At 35.3% G+C, this 21289-nt stretch overlaps 1 protein-coding gene across 1 annotated transcript in view; it reads left to right on the top strand.

Annotated features, from left to right (window-relative positions):
* LOC106873006 (neuronal calcium sensor 1) overlaps nt 1-21289 on the top strand; it is a 92672-nt gene that overhangs the window by 34225 nt on the left and 37158 nt on the right. The window contains exon 3 of the mRNA XM_089353600.1: nt 19040-19088. Coding sequence (XP_089209726.1) covers nt 19040-19088 — 49 coding nt within the window. The remainder of the gene's footprint in view (nt 1-19039; nt 19089-21289) is intronic.

Below are 21289 nucleotides of genomic sequence, written 5' to 3'. Positions count from 1 at the left end.
AAACACTGCAACATTGGTATATGGACAGAACCATATAGATGCCAGAGCACCTCACCCCCACCAAAATGAAATAAAAGAACAACAAAAACTATAATCCATATAGCTCAAGAATCTGAAAGAATTTTCTACAGAATATTCAACATTAGTTTGAATGTTGTCTATCTAGTTCTAAATTTAGTGCTTGCCCTGTTTCTGAGCAGTATTGATCTGCTACCTTATACAGTACTAACACTGGTACCACTAGTGCACATGGTATAATTAAGTGCAGTTCAGGAGTGCAGTGGGCTGATGACTAAATGAATCTTAAAATAAAAATATATCTTTAAATTTTATCATTGTATTTTTCCAGTGTCAATAAAATACGAACCAATTCAATACTAGGGGTGCTTTTAAACAACCCTACTCTCCATGAAGTTTCTGGCTTTGTGTCACTGTTAGCAATCTCTGTTGTTATTTAATTCCAGTCAACTCTGATTGAGCAGATCAATGATCAAATCATTGTAGTTGCTGCTACCACTGATAATATTAAAATAAAATAATATTGATCTCTAACAATAGCATAAGATGACTTTTTTTTTCTGTTTAAAGAATTGGTATAGTCAATTATATCTATCCCAATACTTGACTAATACATTGTCAACTTTGGAAATAGGAAATGCAAAGTTGACTTCAGTGTGATTTAAACTCAGAATGTAAAGGATTGTAATTAAATACTGCGAACTATTTTGTCTGATATTATACTAACTCTATCAGTTCACTGCCCTTGTAGTAATAATAATAATAATAATAATAATAATCTTTCTAATTTTGGCACAAAGCCAGCAATTTTGAGGGTAATGGAACATTTGATTACACTGACCCTAGTACTTGATTGCTACTTTCTGTTATCCTCCTCAAAAGGACGACAGACAGAGTTGACTTCAGTGGGATTTGAACTCAGAATGTAAAGAGCCAGAAAAATGCCATAATAGTATTATCAACAGTAATAACTATTTTAAGAATGATAATTTCTTTAATAATAAGGATTTCTAACATAACTTCGAAGTTATACATTTTTGTGGAGTTGGGGTACAATCAGTTAAACCAAATACTTAATCTATATTTGTGGGGCTTGAACCTGGAACATAAAGGAATGTAATAAAATACAAGGCATTTTGTTCAACCAACCATTCACTACACTTTGAATAATAATAATAATAATAATAATAATAATAATAACAATAATGACAATAACAATAATGGAAATAATAATAATTTCATTTATTGATTACCAGGGCTGATATATAGAGGACAATACAGTAGACAGGGATAGTGGGGGTTTTACACAAAATGAGTAAACAGTTAGGAAACCAATAATACACATTAAATAAGAAAAATATAACAACGAAAATTCCCCAATAAGGGGGATAAACACCCAGGATTGGTTCAGGTACCCCATCAATCCTGAACCACCCGATGCTTCAAGGGTACTCAAGAAGGGTACCCCTCTCCTCCTCAAATTCACCAGCTTACAGGCACATTATTAGAGTAGATCCACACACACGGGCCATTTTCACTACATTCAGCAAATGTACTGAGGGCATCACTTCTCTCTCTACCTTTATCTTCTTTTCCAAGTGAAATTTGAAAAAAGTTGATGAGGGATTGGCCAAATAGAAAAGTGTCTGTCTTCAGTCCTTTCAACCTTGTCCACCATACAACCTGTTTTGCTTCTGCCACCAAACAGAGGAAAATTGCCTGCCCTTCCAACAACAGCTATTCGACATAACTCCACAAGTCAGTAATGCACAGACACTGGACAGGTGCATGCAGAATGACTTCCTCACTCTGTGTGCATCTCAGGCATGTCCATCTCACAGCACTTCCATGCCTGTAGAGTTTATCTCGAACTGGCAGTGCTACTGGGGAGCACTGCCAAGCGAGGATTTGTGGAAGTTATCCATCATCCCCAGTTTGAAAGACCTCTGGAACAGACTAGTCCATTTGATTTCTTTGATGCCCAGAGTCCCTCCAAGTGTGTCATCACACTTTCCCACCACTAACCTCTATAGAACTCAAGAGTGGATGTTCCACTGACTGTATTGCCCATCAGGTAGAGGGCAGTGAGTGCCTGGCAACATTCCAGATGCCAGTCACCCTGTCTGGGTCTCTTTTTGACCCAGGACTGCAGCTCAGTCAAGGAAATGAGCTGGGGAAAAGGCCAGTTTGACAAACAGTGACCACACCTGTTCACTGTTTAGGCAGAATATCTGGAGATGCCACAGCCTCAGTGCATGTCTACGCATCATTAGCCACAGCATGCTAAACCCTCTGCATAGAGGGTGCTGGCAGCAAATGGACTGCCTTACCAATGGAACCTCTCTCATCATCGTCATATATAAGTGAATTTCAAATACAAATTCCAGAATTTGACTTACTAGAAACAAGTAGAGAAAAAGCTAAGCGTATGAAAACCTGTGCTAAAACTGCTGCCTTAGATATTCTTACTGATAAATGGCATAAAAAACCTCTCAATGGCAAAGACCCAAAGAGACTGAATAATGCTGGTTCCCCCCCCCCCCCCCCCATGTTTCACTGATACTTAATTATCAGCCCGAAAGGATGAAAGGCAAGGTCAACCTTGGCAGAATTTGAACTCAGAACATAGCGAAGGGTGAAATACTGCTTAGCATTTCATCCAGGCAGAGTTCATTTTACATTATTTTGCCTGCTATCAACAAGCTTAAAAAAAAATTTCATTGTAATATTTTTGTGTTTGTTCTTTTAGTAGCAAATAAAAAATGGTAAAGTTGTTGTTGCTGCTGCTGCTTACAACAATAATAATAATGTTGAAGCTTGGCTCACACACATGAATACACATGTACACATAGACATGTGCATGCAAGTATGTATCCATAGAGGTCTGCATACATACACATTAGTACATTATGCACAAACACACACCTATGAATAAATATATAAACATGAGAAAGTACACAGGCAATGAACATGCGTATTTCTCTTTATCTAAGGGTGTATTGCTTTCCTGTTACAATCTTTTATAGATTTACACTGAAGCGTGCATATATTCATTTTTTTTAGTAACTAGTCATGCATATAAACTATGCATGTTGTATACATAATGTTATGTTTTTTTTTACAATTATACAAACATATATTCCTGTTCAGCATACACACACTGAACTTTCCATTCACACTAATGCTTTGTTCTTTATTCCTGTACCTATCAGTGAAGGTTAGTAATATAATGAAACTAAAATAGAATTTTACCTAGAGTAGTGGTCACTGTATCACAATAGTGCCCTCTTCTGCTGTTCCTCCAATATCTGCTTACTATCAACATGTATACAAACAGGAAAAATAACCATAATGTCACTACCGAAAGAGAGGGAAAAATTATACTATATTGTGTTGACATGTTGATGAATTGGTATTCATTCCCAGACTTTCATATTTGTTCTATATTAAAGTTGCTTTTATTGTCCAGAATACTGATACATATACATACATATAAAAGAAGAACACAATGTTGGTAATTGTCCAAGTAGCAAGCTCAAAAACTGGGGTTTTCATACAAAATGATCAGCTAATGCATTCTTTGCAAATACAATCTGTAAAACAGTAAAAATATGGAAGACATTTCTTAAAGTTCAACACGTAACTCTTTACCATTGTTATCTAATTTCCAACAATGAAGCTTTGTTTCTTCATTAGAACCAGTTTCTGCATTATACAAAGAATTCAAATGATTAAAAGATAACACATGCATACATATGTGAGTATGTTTTCATGCATCTGTTATTTTTCATTTTTGTAATAATTTATGTATGCAGGAATCTACATCTGTGCTCATTGTTTTATCACTACTACTTTTTCTAGCAATGTAGAGAAATATTTTATTCATATGTACATTATAGAACCTTGAAAGCTTTTTAAATATGCTCTTAGTATCTGTTACTTCTGTTGCTGACAAGGTCTGATCAAAAAGTATCCGAATGTTGCTATGGTACCAGAGCTAAAGTACAGTGAAGTAGCTTGGCACAGACTGACCTTGAACTTTGATTCACATGCACACTAAGTTATAACATTCTCATTCACTTCTATCATTTATAGTTATGTTTGGAAGTAAAGTGTGTAGAATGTGGTCATCCCACCACACTAGAGAGGTTCCATCAGTAACAATGGCAGAGAAAATTGAGCAGAGAATCTGCGTCAAATTTTGCAAAAGGCTTGGTGACACCTGAACAGAGACCTATACAAAGTTGCAGAAACTGTATGTGGAGGAATGATTGAGCCAGACACAAGTGTATGAGTGGTTTAAATATTTCCAAGATGACTGAAAAAATGTCAACAATGACACTGCTTGTTCTGGGTGACCCACAACCAGCAGAACTGGTAAAAACATCACTGATGTCTATGCAGCTGTTTGTAAAGACTATCAAATTTTTGTGCGTGAGTTGCCAGAGGATGTAAATATTAGCTATAGTTCAGTTCAGTTCATTTCCAGTGAAGATTTGGGTATGAGATGTGTGCTTGCCAAGTTTGTTCCAAAACTGCTTTCACTCAACCAGAAATAAGATCAGGTTTCAGTTGCACAAGATCTTGGTTGTGTCAAGGAAGATGAAAACTTTTTGAAAATGGTCATAACAGGTGATGAATTGTGGATCTATGGCTATGACCCTGAAACCAAGGCTCAGTCTTCACTGTGGAAGACCCCCAACCTCTCCAAGACCAAAGAAAACATGACTGAGTTGAAGCAAAATGAAGACACTGTTGACAGCTTTCTTTGACTACAGAGGTATTGTTCATCATGAGTATGTTCCACCAGGTCAGTCTGTAAACAAGGAGTATTACCATAACATGTTACAGCATTTGTGGGATGTTGTTTGTCAGAAAAGTGCAGAACTGCATGCATCTGGTGAATGGCAGCTCCACCATGACAATGCACCTATTCATTCAGCACAGCTTGTGCAGCAGTTTTTGGTCAAGTACAACATTTCCCATGTCCTACAACTAGCATATTCCCCAGATCTTGCCCCTTGCAACTTTTCCATCTTTCCAAATCTCACTTGAAAGGAATAAGGTTTTGAGTTGCCAAAGAAATGCAAGAAAATGTGATGAGGCAGCTGCTCCTTATCCCCAAAATGGAGTTCCAGAAATGCTTCTATCAATGGAAATGCTGCTGGATAAAGTGTGTGGCTTCAGCAAAGGACCACTTTGAAGAAGACTAGATGCTGAATTGATATGTGTTGTAATTTTCTTTTTAGAGTACCAGTCCTGATACTTTTTGATCGGATCTCATATACAAGTAACAATCACATCCCATTGGTTTTGGGTTTATGCTGTGCAGTCCATGGTCATTCAGCCTTTCTAAAATAACAGATGAGAGACCTCTCTACTCAATTTAATCTCTCCCTAACTCACTCCTGGGTACTGTCACTTGTTAAACCTTCAGATTCTTACAAAGAAATTCAAGATTCAATGCGCACACCACATTCAAATTAGTCCTCTTCATTCAAATGTAAATCTAGTTCATTTATGTTTCAGTTTATTTAGTAAGACAACAAATAGCTTAAACTTTTTCCTTCAAACTTGTTCTTTTCTCTGTAGATTTACTTTTGAAATGTTATAGCAGCTTTGAGAAATGTACTTTAAGTTGTGGTTGTTCAATCTGTGATCAAAAAACTTTCTTAGAAGTTAACCTGAAAATGCTTCCCTATAGCACAAAAACTAGCTACAGCTACACAGGAAGCCAAAAACCATTCACACCATAAATAACTGAACATCTAGAAACCCATTGCATAAAAGATATAATCTACAAAACAATAGCATTGGTAGAAGAAAAAAAACTATATTGGTATGACAAGTGGGACATTCAAAACCAATTATACACAATCCATATTCTCATTATATATATATGTGTATGTATACGTGTGTGTGAGTGAGAGAGATATCTATATATATATGAATATGTGTGTGTGATATATACATGTATATAGATAGATATATAGATATATGTATACATGAAAGAGAATGAATTTCTACTAAACCCACTTACAAGGCTTTGGTTGGCTTGAAGCTGTTGTAAACACTTACCCAAAGTGCCACATAGTGGGACTGAACCTTGAACCATTTGGTTGAAAAGCAAATGTCTTAACACACAGCCACACCTGTGCATATATTTCAGCATGAGGTGGCAAAACTGGTGCATCAAAAAAAAAACAACCTTGTCCTTTGATTTGTTGTAGTCATGTCCTTTTTCCCTTTCTTCTTCACCAAAATTGACAAAATAAATATCAGACAGAATAATAGGTGGATTAAAATGTTTGATAAATATGCCCCAATATTGCTACTATTTAATTAGTGAAACCAATAAAAAAGAATTTGAATGGATGCCTTAGTATTGCTAACCTCTGAGAGGAGCATGTATTTTTAGTATGGCAGAGAAATTGTCTAAAGTTTCTAGAATCTTGCTCTAAATCAGTTTTATTTCAGAATAACTATTTTCCTAGATGACTCACATCTAAGAACTATTTTATTGTTAGTTCTTACTTTATTAGTATTTCCTTCAAAGTATTCAGTGTTGTAATGTTTTTCATCAAAGAAATATTTCTCTCATTGTTTTTGTTGTCTATTAAGATTAATACCTGCATATTTTGATTTACAAAGTATTCTATCTCCAGAACTCTTTCAAAATCAATCTGACCAACAGTCTCATGTAATATGAAGTGCTATTATGCTATTATTTCCTACACCAATGTATATACTTGATATATTCATTTTTTCTTATTTTTCTTATCAAACACTCAAAAGTGGTTTGAACTGATTTCATATTTCTTCCATCCCACTTTCTTTTCAAACAGAATGTTGAGATAGCTATTGATGTGCAAATTCTAAGAGATTGTCAATATTTTCCTTGTTTTCCTGCCATTGAAATAAATTTCCATGAGTAACAATCAAATATCCCTAATGTTAGCGCTAATATTATTACTGTAAATACATTATGGTATATTGATTTGCTACACTAGAAAAGTTCCAATTGGATATTGATTTGGTGTATAAGGAATATTTTAGCCCTATTTTAAGTCAAACACAATCCTACATCATCATCATCGTCATTATTTTAATTCCCACTTTTCTATGCTTGCATGGGTCAGACAGAATTTGTTGAGGCAGATTTTCTATGATGGGATGTTCTTCCTTCCACCAACCTTTGCATGTTTCCAAGTAATGTAATATTCCCCATGGCCAGACATGTTTTTCACAAAAGACTGGAAACAAATGTATAAGTACTTCAAGTCATAAATACATCAATGCAGAATTACCAGTTTCAAATATGTTGTATTGTTGCAGTTATGCAATAGATTTAGTTAAGTTTGGTTTCTGAGGTTGGTTGTGGTCAAAGAGAATGGAATTAGTCTCCAAGGAAATACTTTGAAATTCCTACTATATATATAATTCCTGACAAAGAACATTATTGTAGCTATTTTCAAGTAATTATATTACGCTTTAGTAGCTTACTCAAGGAATGGTATATAACTATGGAATTGCTGATGGTTGAGATATAAAAATAATATTTGCCATTGTACACTTTAGCTGAATTATGAAACAGAGAAAAATGTAAAATATGGAAATCATAATAGAAATATCATAGCTCAAGATAAGTATCCTAAATTAGGGTTGAATTTTACATTTTGGTACATAATTCTCTTATGTCGTATTATATTTTGGTGCTTAATTTGCTCATATTGTCTTACATTTTGGTACATAACTTTCCCATGTTTTCTATCATTGACAATAACTAGTAGCAAGGTGCAGTAAAGCATGATGTTCATTGAATTAGTCATTCACTAAGTACAGGACAACAGCTCAAGATAAGTATCCTAAATTAGGGTTGAATTTTACATTTTGGTACATAATTCTCTTATGTCGTATTATATTTTGGTGCTTAATTTGCTCATATTGTCTTACATTTTGGTACATAACTTTCCCATGTTTTCTATCATTGACAATAACTGGTAGCAAGGTGCAGTAAAGCATGATGTTCATTGAATTAGTCATTCACTAAGTACAGGACAACAGATAAAATTAAATGTCAGCGTAGGAAGCTTCAATCATCAACATATTAGTTATGCTCTTCCATGCTATCATGGGTTGGATGGATCAGTTCCAACAATGTGTTTCACCTTTTATTATCATCTTTTACAATTTTTATGATGTCTAGCATCTTGGGATCAGATTTGATTACTTCTTCCCAGTCTTCTGCTAGCATTGGTTGACAGTTTTTCACAAGGGAACAACAATAAAATCCTACTTCCTTTTGAAAATTGTTTGGTACCAATATCTAATTCAGTATGTACACATTCTGCTGGAAGTGTTTGCTGCTAGTCCAATGACAACAAACATCTAGATTCCTTTGGAACATTCTTTGCTGCTAAGTGTTGTGATTCAGATCAAACTGATGAATTCTTTGTTATTACCATAATGGAATTTGTGATTATTCATGAAATAAATTGACACAATAATGGACTATTCTGAGCAGAAATTAATTATGCTTTTATTAAAGAAAGTAATGTTTTCCTTATAACTTCACTATTAACCAGCTTCACAATCTATCACATAATAAGTCATTATGTGAAGTACCAATATGCAAAGCATTATCAAGCTATTTCACTATGTACTTTCTTTTCAATAAAAGTTAGCTCCATAGGAATCATTAGAATATTCTTTATATAAAACCTTTAATTTGACCTATCTAAAAGAGAGGACAGGTTTAAGTTGAATGTTAAACCATTTCACAGTATCTTTTCTTTAATTTTAGTTTCCCCCCACCCCACTCGTTTTCACCACAGCAACATTATTCAATCTAATCAGTCAGGCACTCAAAGAAGAACCTCAATTCATAAAGACTTTGCGCAATACATTTTCTACAAAACATGAATTACTCAGTTGACTTCACAGGCTCATTGTAATTTGAAATTCTTACTTTTCTATGCTTGAATTACTGTCCATTTTCAAACCACATTTGTAAGAATCTATTCTTTTATCATGGAGATGTACTTGCATAGCAAGTGACCTGATCTTAGATTGTGTGCTGGAACGAAAACAATTGCAGCATGGAAAGTGTTTATAAGCCATTTAAAAACACACAAAAACCGTTACATTTACTTCAACATTTAAATCTAATTTGCCAAAATATTTTCGTTGCATTGAGACCACAACCTGTTCACTGACAAAATTCCATGCTGCATCTGAGAAAGTAACAGTTAGTTCATGATGACACAAAGATCTTCGCAAGGAATAACGTTGATGTGACCATGGCAATGCTGCAAGACGACCTGGATTGCCTTCACGAGTGGTCAACGAACTGGCAAATGCAGTTCCATCCTGAAAAGTGTTCTGTCTTGAGAGTGGGGAATGTGAAAACAGGCAGGAAATACTACGAGAGACCAGGATGCACAGGGGGAACGGACTGTGGTGGAGCTAGCAGTAAGTGAGGTGGAGGGGGATCTTGGTATCTTGATCAACAAAGGGTTGACCTTCAGGAACCATATAAACCAAGCAACTGCAAAAGCAAATTGAACCCTTGGAGTCATCCGATGATCATTTGATTTCATCACCCTTGTTGTCTTTGTGCAGCTGTAAAAATCTCTAGTTTGCCCAATTTTTGAATATGGACACACAGTTTGGCAACCCCAGCATAAAGCAATGTGTTGTGAGTTGGAGGATGTTCAGAGGCATGCCACCAAACTCATTGCATCCTTGAAAGAAAAGCCATATCCAGAGCGCTTGGCTGCACTAAACCTGCCTAGTCTTGAACATCGCCGTCTCAGGGGGGATATGATCAACATGTATAAGTATATGCACAGCCTGTACCTGACCAGCTGCCCCCAATTCAACTACTTCCAAGACAGAAATATGAGAGGACACAGCCTGAAATTGGAAAGATCACACTGCAGGCTCAAGATTAGAAGCTGCTTTTTTGTACAGCGTGTGACCGCCACCTGGAACAGTCTGTCAAACAGTGTGGTTGCAGCTCCAATGCCTTCAAGAACAGGCTTGATGCACACTGGAAGGAGCTTCCTGCAAAATTTGACACTGTCTGTTACTATTAGCTACAACTGTTGAAGTGTTGTACTACACATGACGAATTAATTGTACTAGTGGAAAAGGACCTGAGAACAAGCTCCTAGGAGCTTCAACACAGAAACCGTCCAGTAACACACAACACATACACACATGTACACACACACATACATCTACACATACGTACATATGTATAAAACTATGTACTCTCATACGGTTATTTATAACTACATATATGTATTTCAGTATCATGCATCTCAACATGTGTGTATGGATTTCTACATGTAAATGAGAGAAAGGGGTGGTTATAGAGGGGTACTCCCAAGTGGAGTCTGGGTGTTACCCCATTCGGATTTACAGTTGAGAGTGGGTTTGTATTCTTGTATACAGACAGCTTCAGTGACTTGTCTCAGCATTGCATCAGTGGGATTTGTAGATAAGATGTTTAACTTAAGTCTCCCTAAGGAGCCCTTGTGGTAGTCTACAGCATACTGATAGAAGATGGAGTTTGGTTTCTTTTCAATGTAGTTGTCCAGGTGTTCTTTGAACCTATCATTGATGCTCCTAGAAGTCTCACCAATATATGACTCTGGGATGATCACATAAGCTCCTTCTTGGCACTTAATCTAGTATACAGTGCTCTTCATTTTGCTGTTCACATGTGGGTTTGTAGAACATACTGCACAATTATTCTGACACATGATTCTATCAGATGGGTATGATCTACTTAATACAGATTTGATTGTCCTACCTGTCTTTTCTACAACTTTGATCTTAAGGCCAGTTGTGCACAGGATTTTCTTAAAGGCCTTACTTAACTCATTCTTTAGTGTAGCATCAACAAACATTACACTGTGAAACTTCTTGTTATCATACCAAGTATTGTTTTTATTTCTTTTGTTGGTGTTCCTCTCCAACCAATTCCAGAACTTGTTGCGATATAGGGGAAACATACCGTTTTCATCATCTCTTAGAATGTGTTCGAATCTTGTTTATGCTCCTTTATACACTCTGATTCTATCGTACTGTGTATATCTGTAACGTTGCATTCAGGATATGTAGTGCTGGATGTGTTGTTGTCATTCTTGTGGTTGGCATAGTGGGGATACATTCCGCATTACTCTAACTAAATCTGCCATGAGGGTGTTGATCTTTTATTACTTTGAATTATTATACTCAGCTAGACTTGATCAGATCCACGCTACAAGTACTAGTAGCTTGCAGAAAATAAAGGAAGACTTACATATGCATTGTTGTAATCTATTTATTTTCTGTAATCCAACTATCAGTTTACATGTACATCACATGTCTGTATTAGTGTAGTCTTCTCTCTTATACACTATGACTGATTTTTCTGATGTCTATTTTTACTCTCAGTTCATCTGTGCTACAACTTTCATGCACACTAACATTACACATCCATTGGAACAAGGTCACCTTAAGCCTACAAACATTTATTTTTCCAGATATATGACTGCAGGGCTAAGAAATTTGCTTCCTAACCACATAGTTTCAGGTTCAGTCTTACTGTGGGGAACCTTGGGCAAGTGTCTTTTACTCTTGCCTTGGGTTGACCAAAGCTTTGTGAGTGGATTTGATAGACATAAACTGAAATAAGCTGTGTGTGTGTGTGTATGTGTGTATACATGTGCGCACATGTGTGTATGTGTAAAATAGGTATGCATTTATATATAATATGTATGTATTTATATATATATGTATGTACGTATGTGTTTGCATGGGTGTGTGTTTTTATGTCTCCTTGTCTTGACAGGGCATGATAGCTGTAAATGAGCATCAGTCATACAAGTGGTGTCTTTGTTTCCTGTCTTCTGTAAAAGCATCTCCCACCATGGGGGAAATATTACCTTGATTGGTGACAAGTGAGGGTTGGCAACAAGTAGGGCATCTGAGCATGGAAGATCTGCTTCATTGAATTCCATACAAGCATTAAAATAATGATGATTTCACTAAAATCCATAGTTCAAGGATGCTGATGATGCACAACAATGTGTATGTTGTCTGATCAATAAGTATCCGGACTGTAGCCATAGTAATGAAGCTAAAGTACGCAGGGTGAAGCTGCTTGGCATAAATTGACCTTGAACTCTAAACAGCAGAAGTGAGCTAGAATGTTAAAGCTTTAACATTCTAGCTCACTTCTGCTGTTTAGAGTAGTGCTTGGAAGGGACGTGTGCAGCGTGTGATCGTCGCATTTACCATGACAGACAAAGTTGAGCAGAGAATCTGCATCAAATTTTGCCAAAAGTTTGGCGATACCTGTTTAGAGGCCTATGCAAAGTTGCAGAAAGTGTATGGAGAGGAGTGTATGAGCTGCATACAAGTGTATGAGTGGTTCAGACATTTCCAATATGGTCGAAAAAATGTTGATATTGACGAACGTTATGTGAGACCTGCAATCAGCAGAACTGAGAAAAACTTCGCAGATGTGCATGCAGCTGTCGAATCACCATCTGTGAGTCATCAGAGGACGTGCAGATAAGTTATGGTTCAGTTCAGTCCATTATCACTGAAGATTTGGGTATGAGATGCCTGTCTGCCAAGTTTGTGTCAAAACTGCTTTCTACTGACCAAAAAAACACTTGGATTTCAGTTGCACAAGATCTCCTTGATTGTGTTGAGAACGATGAAAACTTTATGAAAATGGTCATAATGGGTGATGAATCATGGGTCTGTGGCTATGACTCCAAAACAAAGGCTCGGTCTTCGCAGTGGAAGACCCCAGTCGCTCATGAGTCGAAGCAATGTGAAGATGTTGTTGACCGTTTTCTTCAATTACAAGGGGACTGTTCATCATGAGTATGCTCCACCTGGTCAGACGGTAAACAAGGAGTACTACCATGATGTTTTGAGGCATTTGTGGGATGCTATTTATCAGAAAAGGCCACAATTGCATGCATCCAGTGAGTGGCAATTGCACTATGACAATGCCCCTGCCCATTCAGCGCAGCTTGTGCAGCAGTTTTTGGCTTGGCACAGCATTCCCCAGGTCCGATAGCCACCGTATTCCCCAGATCTCACCCCTTGCAACTTTATCCTCTTTCCAAAAATCAAATCCCACTTGAAAGGAAGATTTCAGGACGTCAAGGAAATCAAAGTGAATGCAATGAGGCAGCTGCTGATTATCCCAGAAAACGAGTTCCAAAAATGCTTTCATCAATAGAAACAACACCGGATTAAGTGTATGGCTTCCAAATGGGACTACTTTGAAGGAGATTAAATGCCAAATCGGTATGTGTTGTAGTTTTGTTTTTATAGCACCAATCTGGATACTTATTGGATCAGACCTCATATTCCAATAGGCAAATAACCTAATAGTACCCATTTTCTCTAGATATTATTGGTTGTGGGTTTCTTTGAGATTCTCGTCCATGCTTTAATAGGTTTTATTTTTACGCCACCTATATATCCACAATGTCGTCATCCAGTAAACTGATGGAGTTTTAAGTCATTAGTTATGACACGTATTGGAAGGGTTACATGTACCTATTGCAAGTATCTACAATCTGAAATGTACAACTGATCAAGCCCGTGACACAGCCTTCACGTAATTACTCAACTTGCTGGAAATATCAACCAAATAACCCTAAAATCACACAACCTTAACTGCTTGATACTAATCTACCTGAGACTACTCTGATATTACGATAGAAATCTCTTGTTTTAAAGTGATCTAAATTAAAACCATCCATCAAAATATTGTGTTAATGTATGCTCCAGACAAAAGCTTAATAACAAAATTATTTTACTAAATCCTTCATCAATTTCAAAATTAATTGAAACAAAGATTGTGTATTTCATTAAAAATATGGTAACAAAAGGGTTAAAAAGGCAAAAAATACATTAAATAATATAGTTCTAGATTCAGCTTGTGTGAAAGAAAAGGCTGGAACAACTTTCACCTGATATTTGCTTGATCAGAGTTGACTTGGGTCAACATTGACAGCTGATTCATTTGTTTTGCATTCTGAGTTCAATTATTTTCTCGGAGTGACAGACCAGCTAGAATATCTTAGCAGTAAATCAATGCACAAGGACCCTTACATATACTTAATGGTAACAAAATCACAGCATACATAGATAAGTATTGGGCCCCTCCACCAGTGGGGTCAGAGGTAAATGCTCAGTGACCCTATGCCTTAAGATGGTGATACAGACTGGTGTCCTATCTAGGTGAAAATTTTCTGACATGTTTTGTTATTTCAGGAATCCTATTAGCTGCCAGTCAGTAAACTGTATAACCATCATGTTCCATTATATTATTGATAAATTTCAAATTCTAATATCTTTTGAAGCAAGAAATGTCAATTCTTATCCTAAAGTTTGAATAGTTTCCTTCAAGTGAAGCTTAGAGAGGTTATGACCTGATTCTTGTTTTAGATTTAGAAGAACTGGGTTTTTAGGCCAACTGTTAATGGTTTTTCAGAAATAAAGAAGAACATTGCCAAATTCACTGGAGCTGTTTCTTTGAGATTTTAAATGAATTTCTTGATTATTTATTGAAGTATATGTCTAGTATTGAAGAAATATGTTTCTGAATGCTAAATGGACTGTTTACATTGTTATAGAGAAAAGTAAAATGTCTTATAACTCTTAATGGGTCATTTGATCATCAGTAAAGACTTTAAAAGTATATTAAGGAAAAATCAATTTGATGGAGCCAAGCTATTTCTAGTATTATAACTACTGCTTGAAATCACACACACATAGAATAAGTGAAGTAAAACGAACCTCTACTTGATCATTCACTCTGATAAAGACAAACCACAGACCTTCCTCAAACATCTTAAATTCCCTAAAACAAAGGGAGGGCTAATTAGATAATATAGATGTAGACACTTCTAAAACTACGGGAATGTCATGGATGAAATGCCTTTGGTTACAAGTCTTCTCAATCAGAGTTGACTTAAAGCTAAAGAGCAACAAATAAAATGGCTATGAACTGACTATATCTATATGGTACTTCTATATCAATGCTAAACATAACCATAAAGTGACTATTAAAAACATCTTGGTTTTTAACTTATTTGTGATTTTGAGTACATTTCTTGTAGTTTAAAGAACAGCAACAATATTGTTTACTTTTTAATATATTCTTTAGCATTTTAGAAAACAGAAATTTTCATTCATGATATAGGTGTGGTTCTAAAGTGACTTTTTCACATATTGGCCATTGATATTTCTGTAGAACTTTCTCCTGAATGTTTGTACAAAGAAATGTACTTTTTCTTTGAAGATCACAAAATCAGATGCTTACCTTTTAAAGATACCCTAACAGCAATTTTTCATAGAGACAGTAAATGTAGAGGATAATCAATGCTTTCTTCAAGCTATAAGTTCTTTCAATAAAGTGAAAAATCAGCACTCTGCATAAGAAGCCTCTTGGGATATTTGTTGTTCCCTGAGTTACAGACACTCCATTGACTCTTGTGCTGTTAGAAATGTAGTGAACAAATTCGCACATGAGTAATTTGTAACAAATGACATCAGTGTTCATCAATCATGATAAAATATATACATACATATACAATGGTGCAAGCATTGTTGTATGGTTAAGTGTTCATTTTGGAATTACTGGATGGACACTGTTGGATGATGTTTTCTTCAATATTAACCAATGCCATGTGAGTGAAATTTGGTAAACAGAAACTGGAAGAAGCTTATTGTGTGTGTGTTTTTGCATGTGTATGTGTCGCTATACTTGTGTGCATGAATATGTATTCATTTTATCTTGATATTTGTGCACTGATTATAAGTTTGTTTACAATTTTCCATGAAAACATGCCTTGACTGTGCATCATTTGATAGACCTTGCTTGGAAACAAGAAAAGCCTCCAGCCATTTAAAAACATTTATCTCTATTAAGTCATTTAACCTGTGCAAGCATAGTTAAGTAAACACAAAAATAATAACAATAACAGTGATGAGAATGTTAAGAGCAAAATTTTAATTATAGTCTGCTAACAGTAATACCTATATTGCTAACAGTAATACACCTATGAAAATGAATGTAGGCTAGTCACAGGAATTTAACTTCCAAAGACAACTTTCCATGATAGTATTTTTGCATGTAGTTGGTTAGATATCAGTGTATTCTTCTCTCTTTCACCACACATACACACACGCATGCATGTACACACACACATCTCCCCATGGCTCTCTCTGTGAAAAACATGTTCTGTTTGCTTAACAATGAAGATTCTAGAGAAAGGCTGCTCAGGAAAGTTTTGTTTCCTCTATTCTTTATAAAAGAAAGATGATAGTTGCAGATTCTCAGTGTGATAATGCAGATAAAAGATTTAAAACAACAATAGAAAACATGAGCTCATTTAGAGATTAGTAACAGTATTGAAACTGTGAAGAACCAAAGATTAGTTGAAGCGTATTAGCATAGATGTGGAGTACTGAGTTATAAGACACTTCATTCTGTTAGAATTTAATAGATTAAATATTGAGAAAATCAAAGGATTATGCTAAAACTAATGCTTATTGCTTCTAAAGTAGTTTCCACACCTCTTCCTTTTTGTCTTTCTTTCTCCTCCCCACATCTCTCTTTATTACTCCTTTTGTAGTTATGGATTAACCATAGCCTGACTCTTTTATCTATTATCAAAGATTGTCTGCCCTTGATCCGCCTGTTCATTTTTATATACTTGGGAAAGAGTATAGACCAATAAGAAATCCTCATTATCCTCCTCCTTTTGAAGAATTTTTATATCATTTAAGAATTGTAAATTACTAGAATAATATTGCTAGTTTAGTAATTGGAATGTAACAAAATAAAGCTTTCAAGTGTCTGAATTGTAAAATATTTGAACTAATATTTGATTCAAATTGCTTTTGAATGATAAACTTGAAGACCTAGTAAATTTTTTTTTTTTTAGATAATTACCTCATCAAACTGTATTTCTATGATGGTTCTGTTACAATAGCATAAGAATTTTGTTTCTTCCAAAACAAGTTTTCATAATGTTATATTCATGACTGAAGCAATTTCATTATTTTTAATCCAGCCAACAATTTCACCTCCAACACTCTGTTACAATTGTATATCATGATAAAGTTATTGTCTCACAAGTCAGAAACCGGATTGAATTTTCAGCCTGGTTGAATCAGACTTCAGCTGAAGTTGTGTGGTTTCAACTGAACCAGACTTCAACTGAAATCAAACTGCAAACTCAGATAAGACAGGAATTATTCCTCTAATTCTTTCACTTTCCACTTGATAAATATATTATAGATATTCTTTTATTAGTTTTCTGGTTTGGATTGCAATTATGCTTGACTATTACCATCAACAGTTTTAGTTGATCACGTTGATTACAGTTATATCTTTTATCATTCTCCATTTGTCAAACTACTACTTTTGAAGAAAGTTTTTACACTAACCATCACCTCAAGTTTGTTAGGTATTGGTAAATCATTCTACTTTGTTTAAGTTGATGTATGTTCATCAGGAAGGTGGTGGGGAGGCATGCTTTTCTTATCTGTGTACAGGTGTCAACTTGATATCATTTTTTCAACCGAGATTCCAATGCTCTTATCCACTATGCCACAAGCTTCTCAGCTATCTTTTTGAGGCTTGAATAACTTGTGCTGATCTATGCTTGCAGGACTTTGACATAGTGGAGATCATTGCATGAAGTAAAGCTTTGTAAAGTCAAATCCATTGTTAATACGTGTACAAACATATATAAATGTAATGAATGTTGTGCCTGATGATGGCAATAAATAAACTTGTCTGCAATATAGACATTTATGAATATATTACAAAATAGATCATGTTGCCAGTTCAAAAACTTTCTCTATTAGTAATAAAATGTTAACCTCAGCACATAAATCATTGTAAATTTTCATGTATGTCTGTTTCTATTTCTCACTAATTTCCTCTCACACACATGCACTCTCTCTCTCTCCTTCTCTCTTTCCCCAAATATATGTGTATGTGTACATATGATGTGTGCACATCATCATTTTAATGCCCATTTTACCATGCTTATATGGGTCAGATAGAATTCATGGAAGCAGATTTTTATGGCCAGATGCTCTTTTTGTTAGCAAACTTCACCTGTTTCCAAGCAAAGTAATATTTCCCACAGTCCTTTAAACATGAACAGACAATTTTTGTGAGAGATTGCAGAGGAACAAATTGCTTGTTTGATGGTAACTTAGCACAATGTAAAGACAATGTCACAAAATCTCACACACACACACACACACACACACACACACACACCACATGTTCACACTCACACACATACAGACACAACAGGTGCACACACACACATGCACACACAACACACACAACACACACACACACACACACACACACACACACACACACACACACACACACACACACACACACACACACACACACAGAGGCTTCTTTCAATTTTTTTACCAAATCCACTCGCAAAACTTCAGTCTGATCTGGGCTATAATAGAAGACACTTGCCCAAGGTTTGACACAGTGGGACTGAACCTGAAGTCACATGGTTGTGGACTGAATGCTTATGCCAATTCCTATTTTAAATAAATCTGGCAAATCAGCTTTGCTAACCAATGCACAATTCATACATACAGACTGATTACTGAGTAGAAAAGTTGACAGTGAACATGATTAGCTTGCTATAAATATATTAAAAAGTTAATCAATTTTTGGCAGAAAATTTTTTCCAACAGTTTATACTGTTCATAATGAAAATGGATCTTTGATTATAAGAAAGGTAAATTATTAGATAAAAAAAAATGAAAAGAGAGATAAAACTAGTCAAATATTGTGATATCAAATTTTTATGGTTTCAGCAAATTATTAGTCAGTAAATAAGATTAGTAATAATTCTGCTGTCATGTTTGAAATTTCATTTTAGTCTTTGAAAGTTATTTTATTGATAGTGATTCTCTGTTTAATAATTTACTTCTTTTACAGGTATAGGGATTTCATGAAAGATTGCCCAAGTGGAGTTTTGAAGAAAGAAGTAAGTTTTCTTCTTACATAAAACTATATATTTCATGTCTTATTTCTCTCCCTGCCACTTGACATTATTTCTTCACCTCTTTACCTCTTTCTGTCTTTAATTCTTTATCTCTTTACCTGTCAATTTGGATTTATCCCTAACTCTAGGGGTCAACTCACTGAGTTTCTTGAAACATCACCCAAATCACTGATGGCAGCTCATGGGACAGATGTGATCTATCTTGATTTTGCTACAGCCTTCAGTTCTGTGCCACACAAATGACTTATGTCAAAACTCTCTGCAATGGGTACAAAAGATAACCTTTATAACTGGTTAAAGTCCTTCATTCTCTGTCAAAAAGTAGTAGTCACAGTTCTAATGTTCTTCACCCTATGAGATGACATCTGGTGTACCACAATGACCTGTTCTTGGACCCCTGTTGTTTATTGCATACGTTAATAACATAGATGCCAAGAATGTTACAGCATTTAAATATGCAGATGACATTAATCTGTATCTTGAGATCAAAAGAATAGATCCTATATGCTATACATTTTTCATGCAATGGATTACTGACAGGAAACTCAAGCTGTCTGTGGACAAATGCACCATCATGAATTTTGAGAAGGAAAACCCAGCTTTTACATACTTCCTCAACAACATCAGTCCTAAAAGGTCCGCTAGTGAACATGACCTGGGTATTATTGTCAACAGCAATTTGCATTGGACATATCATATCTCTAAAACTCTCAAAAAGGCTGAGGGTGTCTTAGCATCATTCAGTAAGACCTTTGTCAGCTACTCTCCAGCTATCTATTTAAACTGTATATGACTGTGGTATGTCCACACTTAGACTTTGCATCACCATTCTGGATTCCCTATCTTGCTCAGCTTATCATTTCATGGAAACTGTTCAGAAACCTGCAACCAAAGGAAACCTGCTGTCATACATCTACCATACTCTAAAAATCTTGCTTGCTTGGGCAGAGACATTAAAACTCTAATGTCTGACAACTGACTTGATAGATACCCACAAGATTATCCACCATCTTTCCAACAACAGCCTTGAGCATGTTTTTGAATTCCATATGTCAAACACTCATGGAATTGCTTACAAAATATAAAAAAACAACACAGCTCCCATGACTTTCAGAAACATTTTTCCACATTCAGGATTGCTGAAGCATGGAAAAAACTCCCACATCAGTTGTTAGCTGTCTGGACACTACATCCTTCAAAACTTCCATGTTTCCTGAAATTCACCAACAGTACATCTGAGGCCATTAAACAACCCATTTCCTGTGCATTATTCTAAGTACCGTTCATGCACTTTTGGCTACTTTTTCTGATGAGTTGTAGTGCACTTTAGTACTGTATACAATAAGTTCAATATTATTATTATCTTTATTATTTGTCACTTCCTTTCTTTATTTCTTTACCACTTCCTTTCTTTATTTGTTCACCTGTTTATCTCTTTATTCCTTCACCTCTTTATCTTTCTCTCTTTATTTGTTTACCTCTTTATCTCTTCCTCTCTTCATTTCTTCACCTTTTTACTTTCCTTCTCTTTATCTAACTATATGTTTGTCTATCTACAATAGACAAAAAGATGAATATTTAAAACTATTATTCTAACTTGGATAATAAGCATTATAGCTTGAAGAAGTATCCAAATTGTTTGATCTATTTGTTACTTGCTGTAGAATATAGAGTTCACATTAGATTTGTCAACTCTCACTTTCTAAATGGCTTTTCACCAAGCCAGGAAATTACTTAATTCATGTAAGCACACTTCTCTAGTTGTCTGGAATTGTCCCAAGAAAAGACAGTCTATGTACTATTAAAAGATAACTCAAGTCAACACTAACAAACAGATCATAGTTTGTGATATTGTTTCCCTGAAATAGTTGGGAATTACCAGCTTTCTTAGCTGCCAATCATGCTTTCTCTAACAATTTCGTCTGTTGAATTATTTCTTAGTCATGAAATTTTTTCCTATTAAACTTTTAACAAAAGTTTAAGGGATCACCAATGTATATTGAAAGTTTTATTGGATTAGCTTCAAAAGGAAGCTTGCCAATCATTGGGATTGCTCTCTTGAATAACTTGGCTGGACAAGCAATACTCAGTGCTTATCTGAATAAAATCACTGCAAATTTTTTTTACAAATAACACAAAGGTTGTAAAAGGATTTTATATTTGTAGATAAGAACAGTATTTGA

Source organism: Octopus bimaculoides, chromosome 1, assembly GCF_046866305.1.
Source record: "Octopus bimaculoides isolate indiv1 chromosome 1, ASM4686630v1, whole genome shotgun sequence".
NCBI classification, from domain to species: domain Eukaryota; kingdom Metazoa; phylum Mollusca; class Cephalopoda; order Octopoda; family Octopodidae; genus Octopus; species Octopus bimaculoides.
Note: the sequence above shows the minus strand (reverse complement) of the source record. Positions and strands in the feature narration are given on the sequence as shown.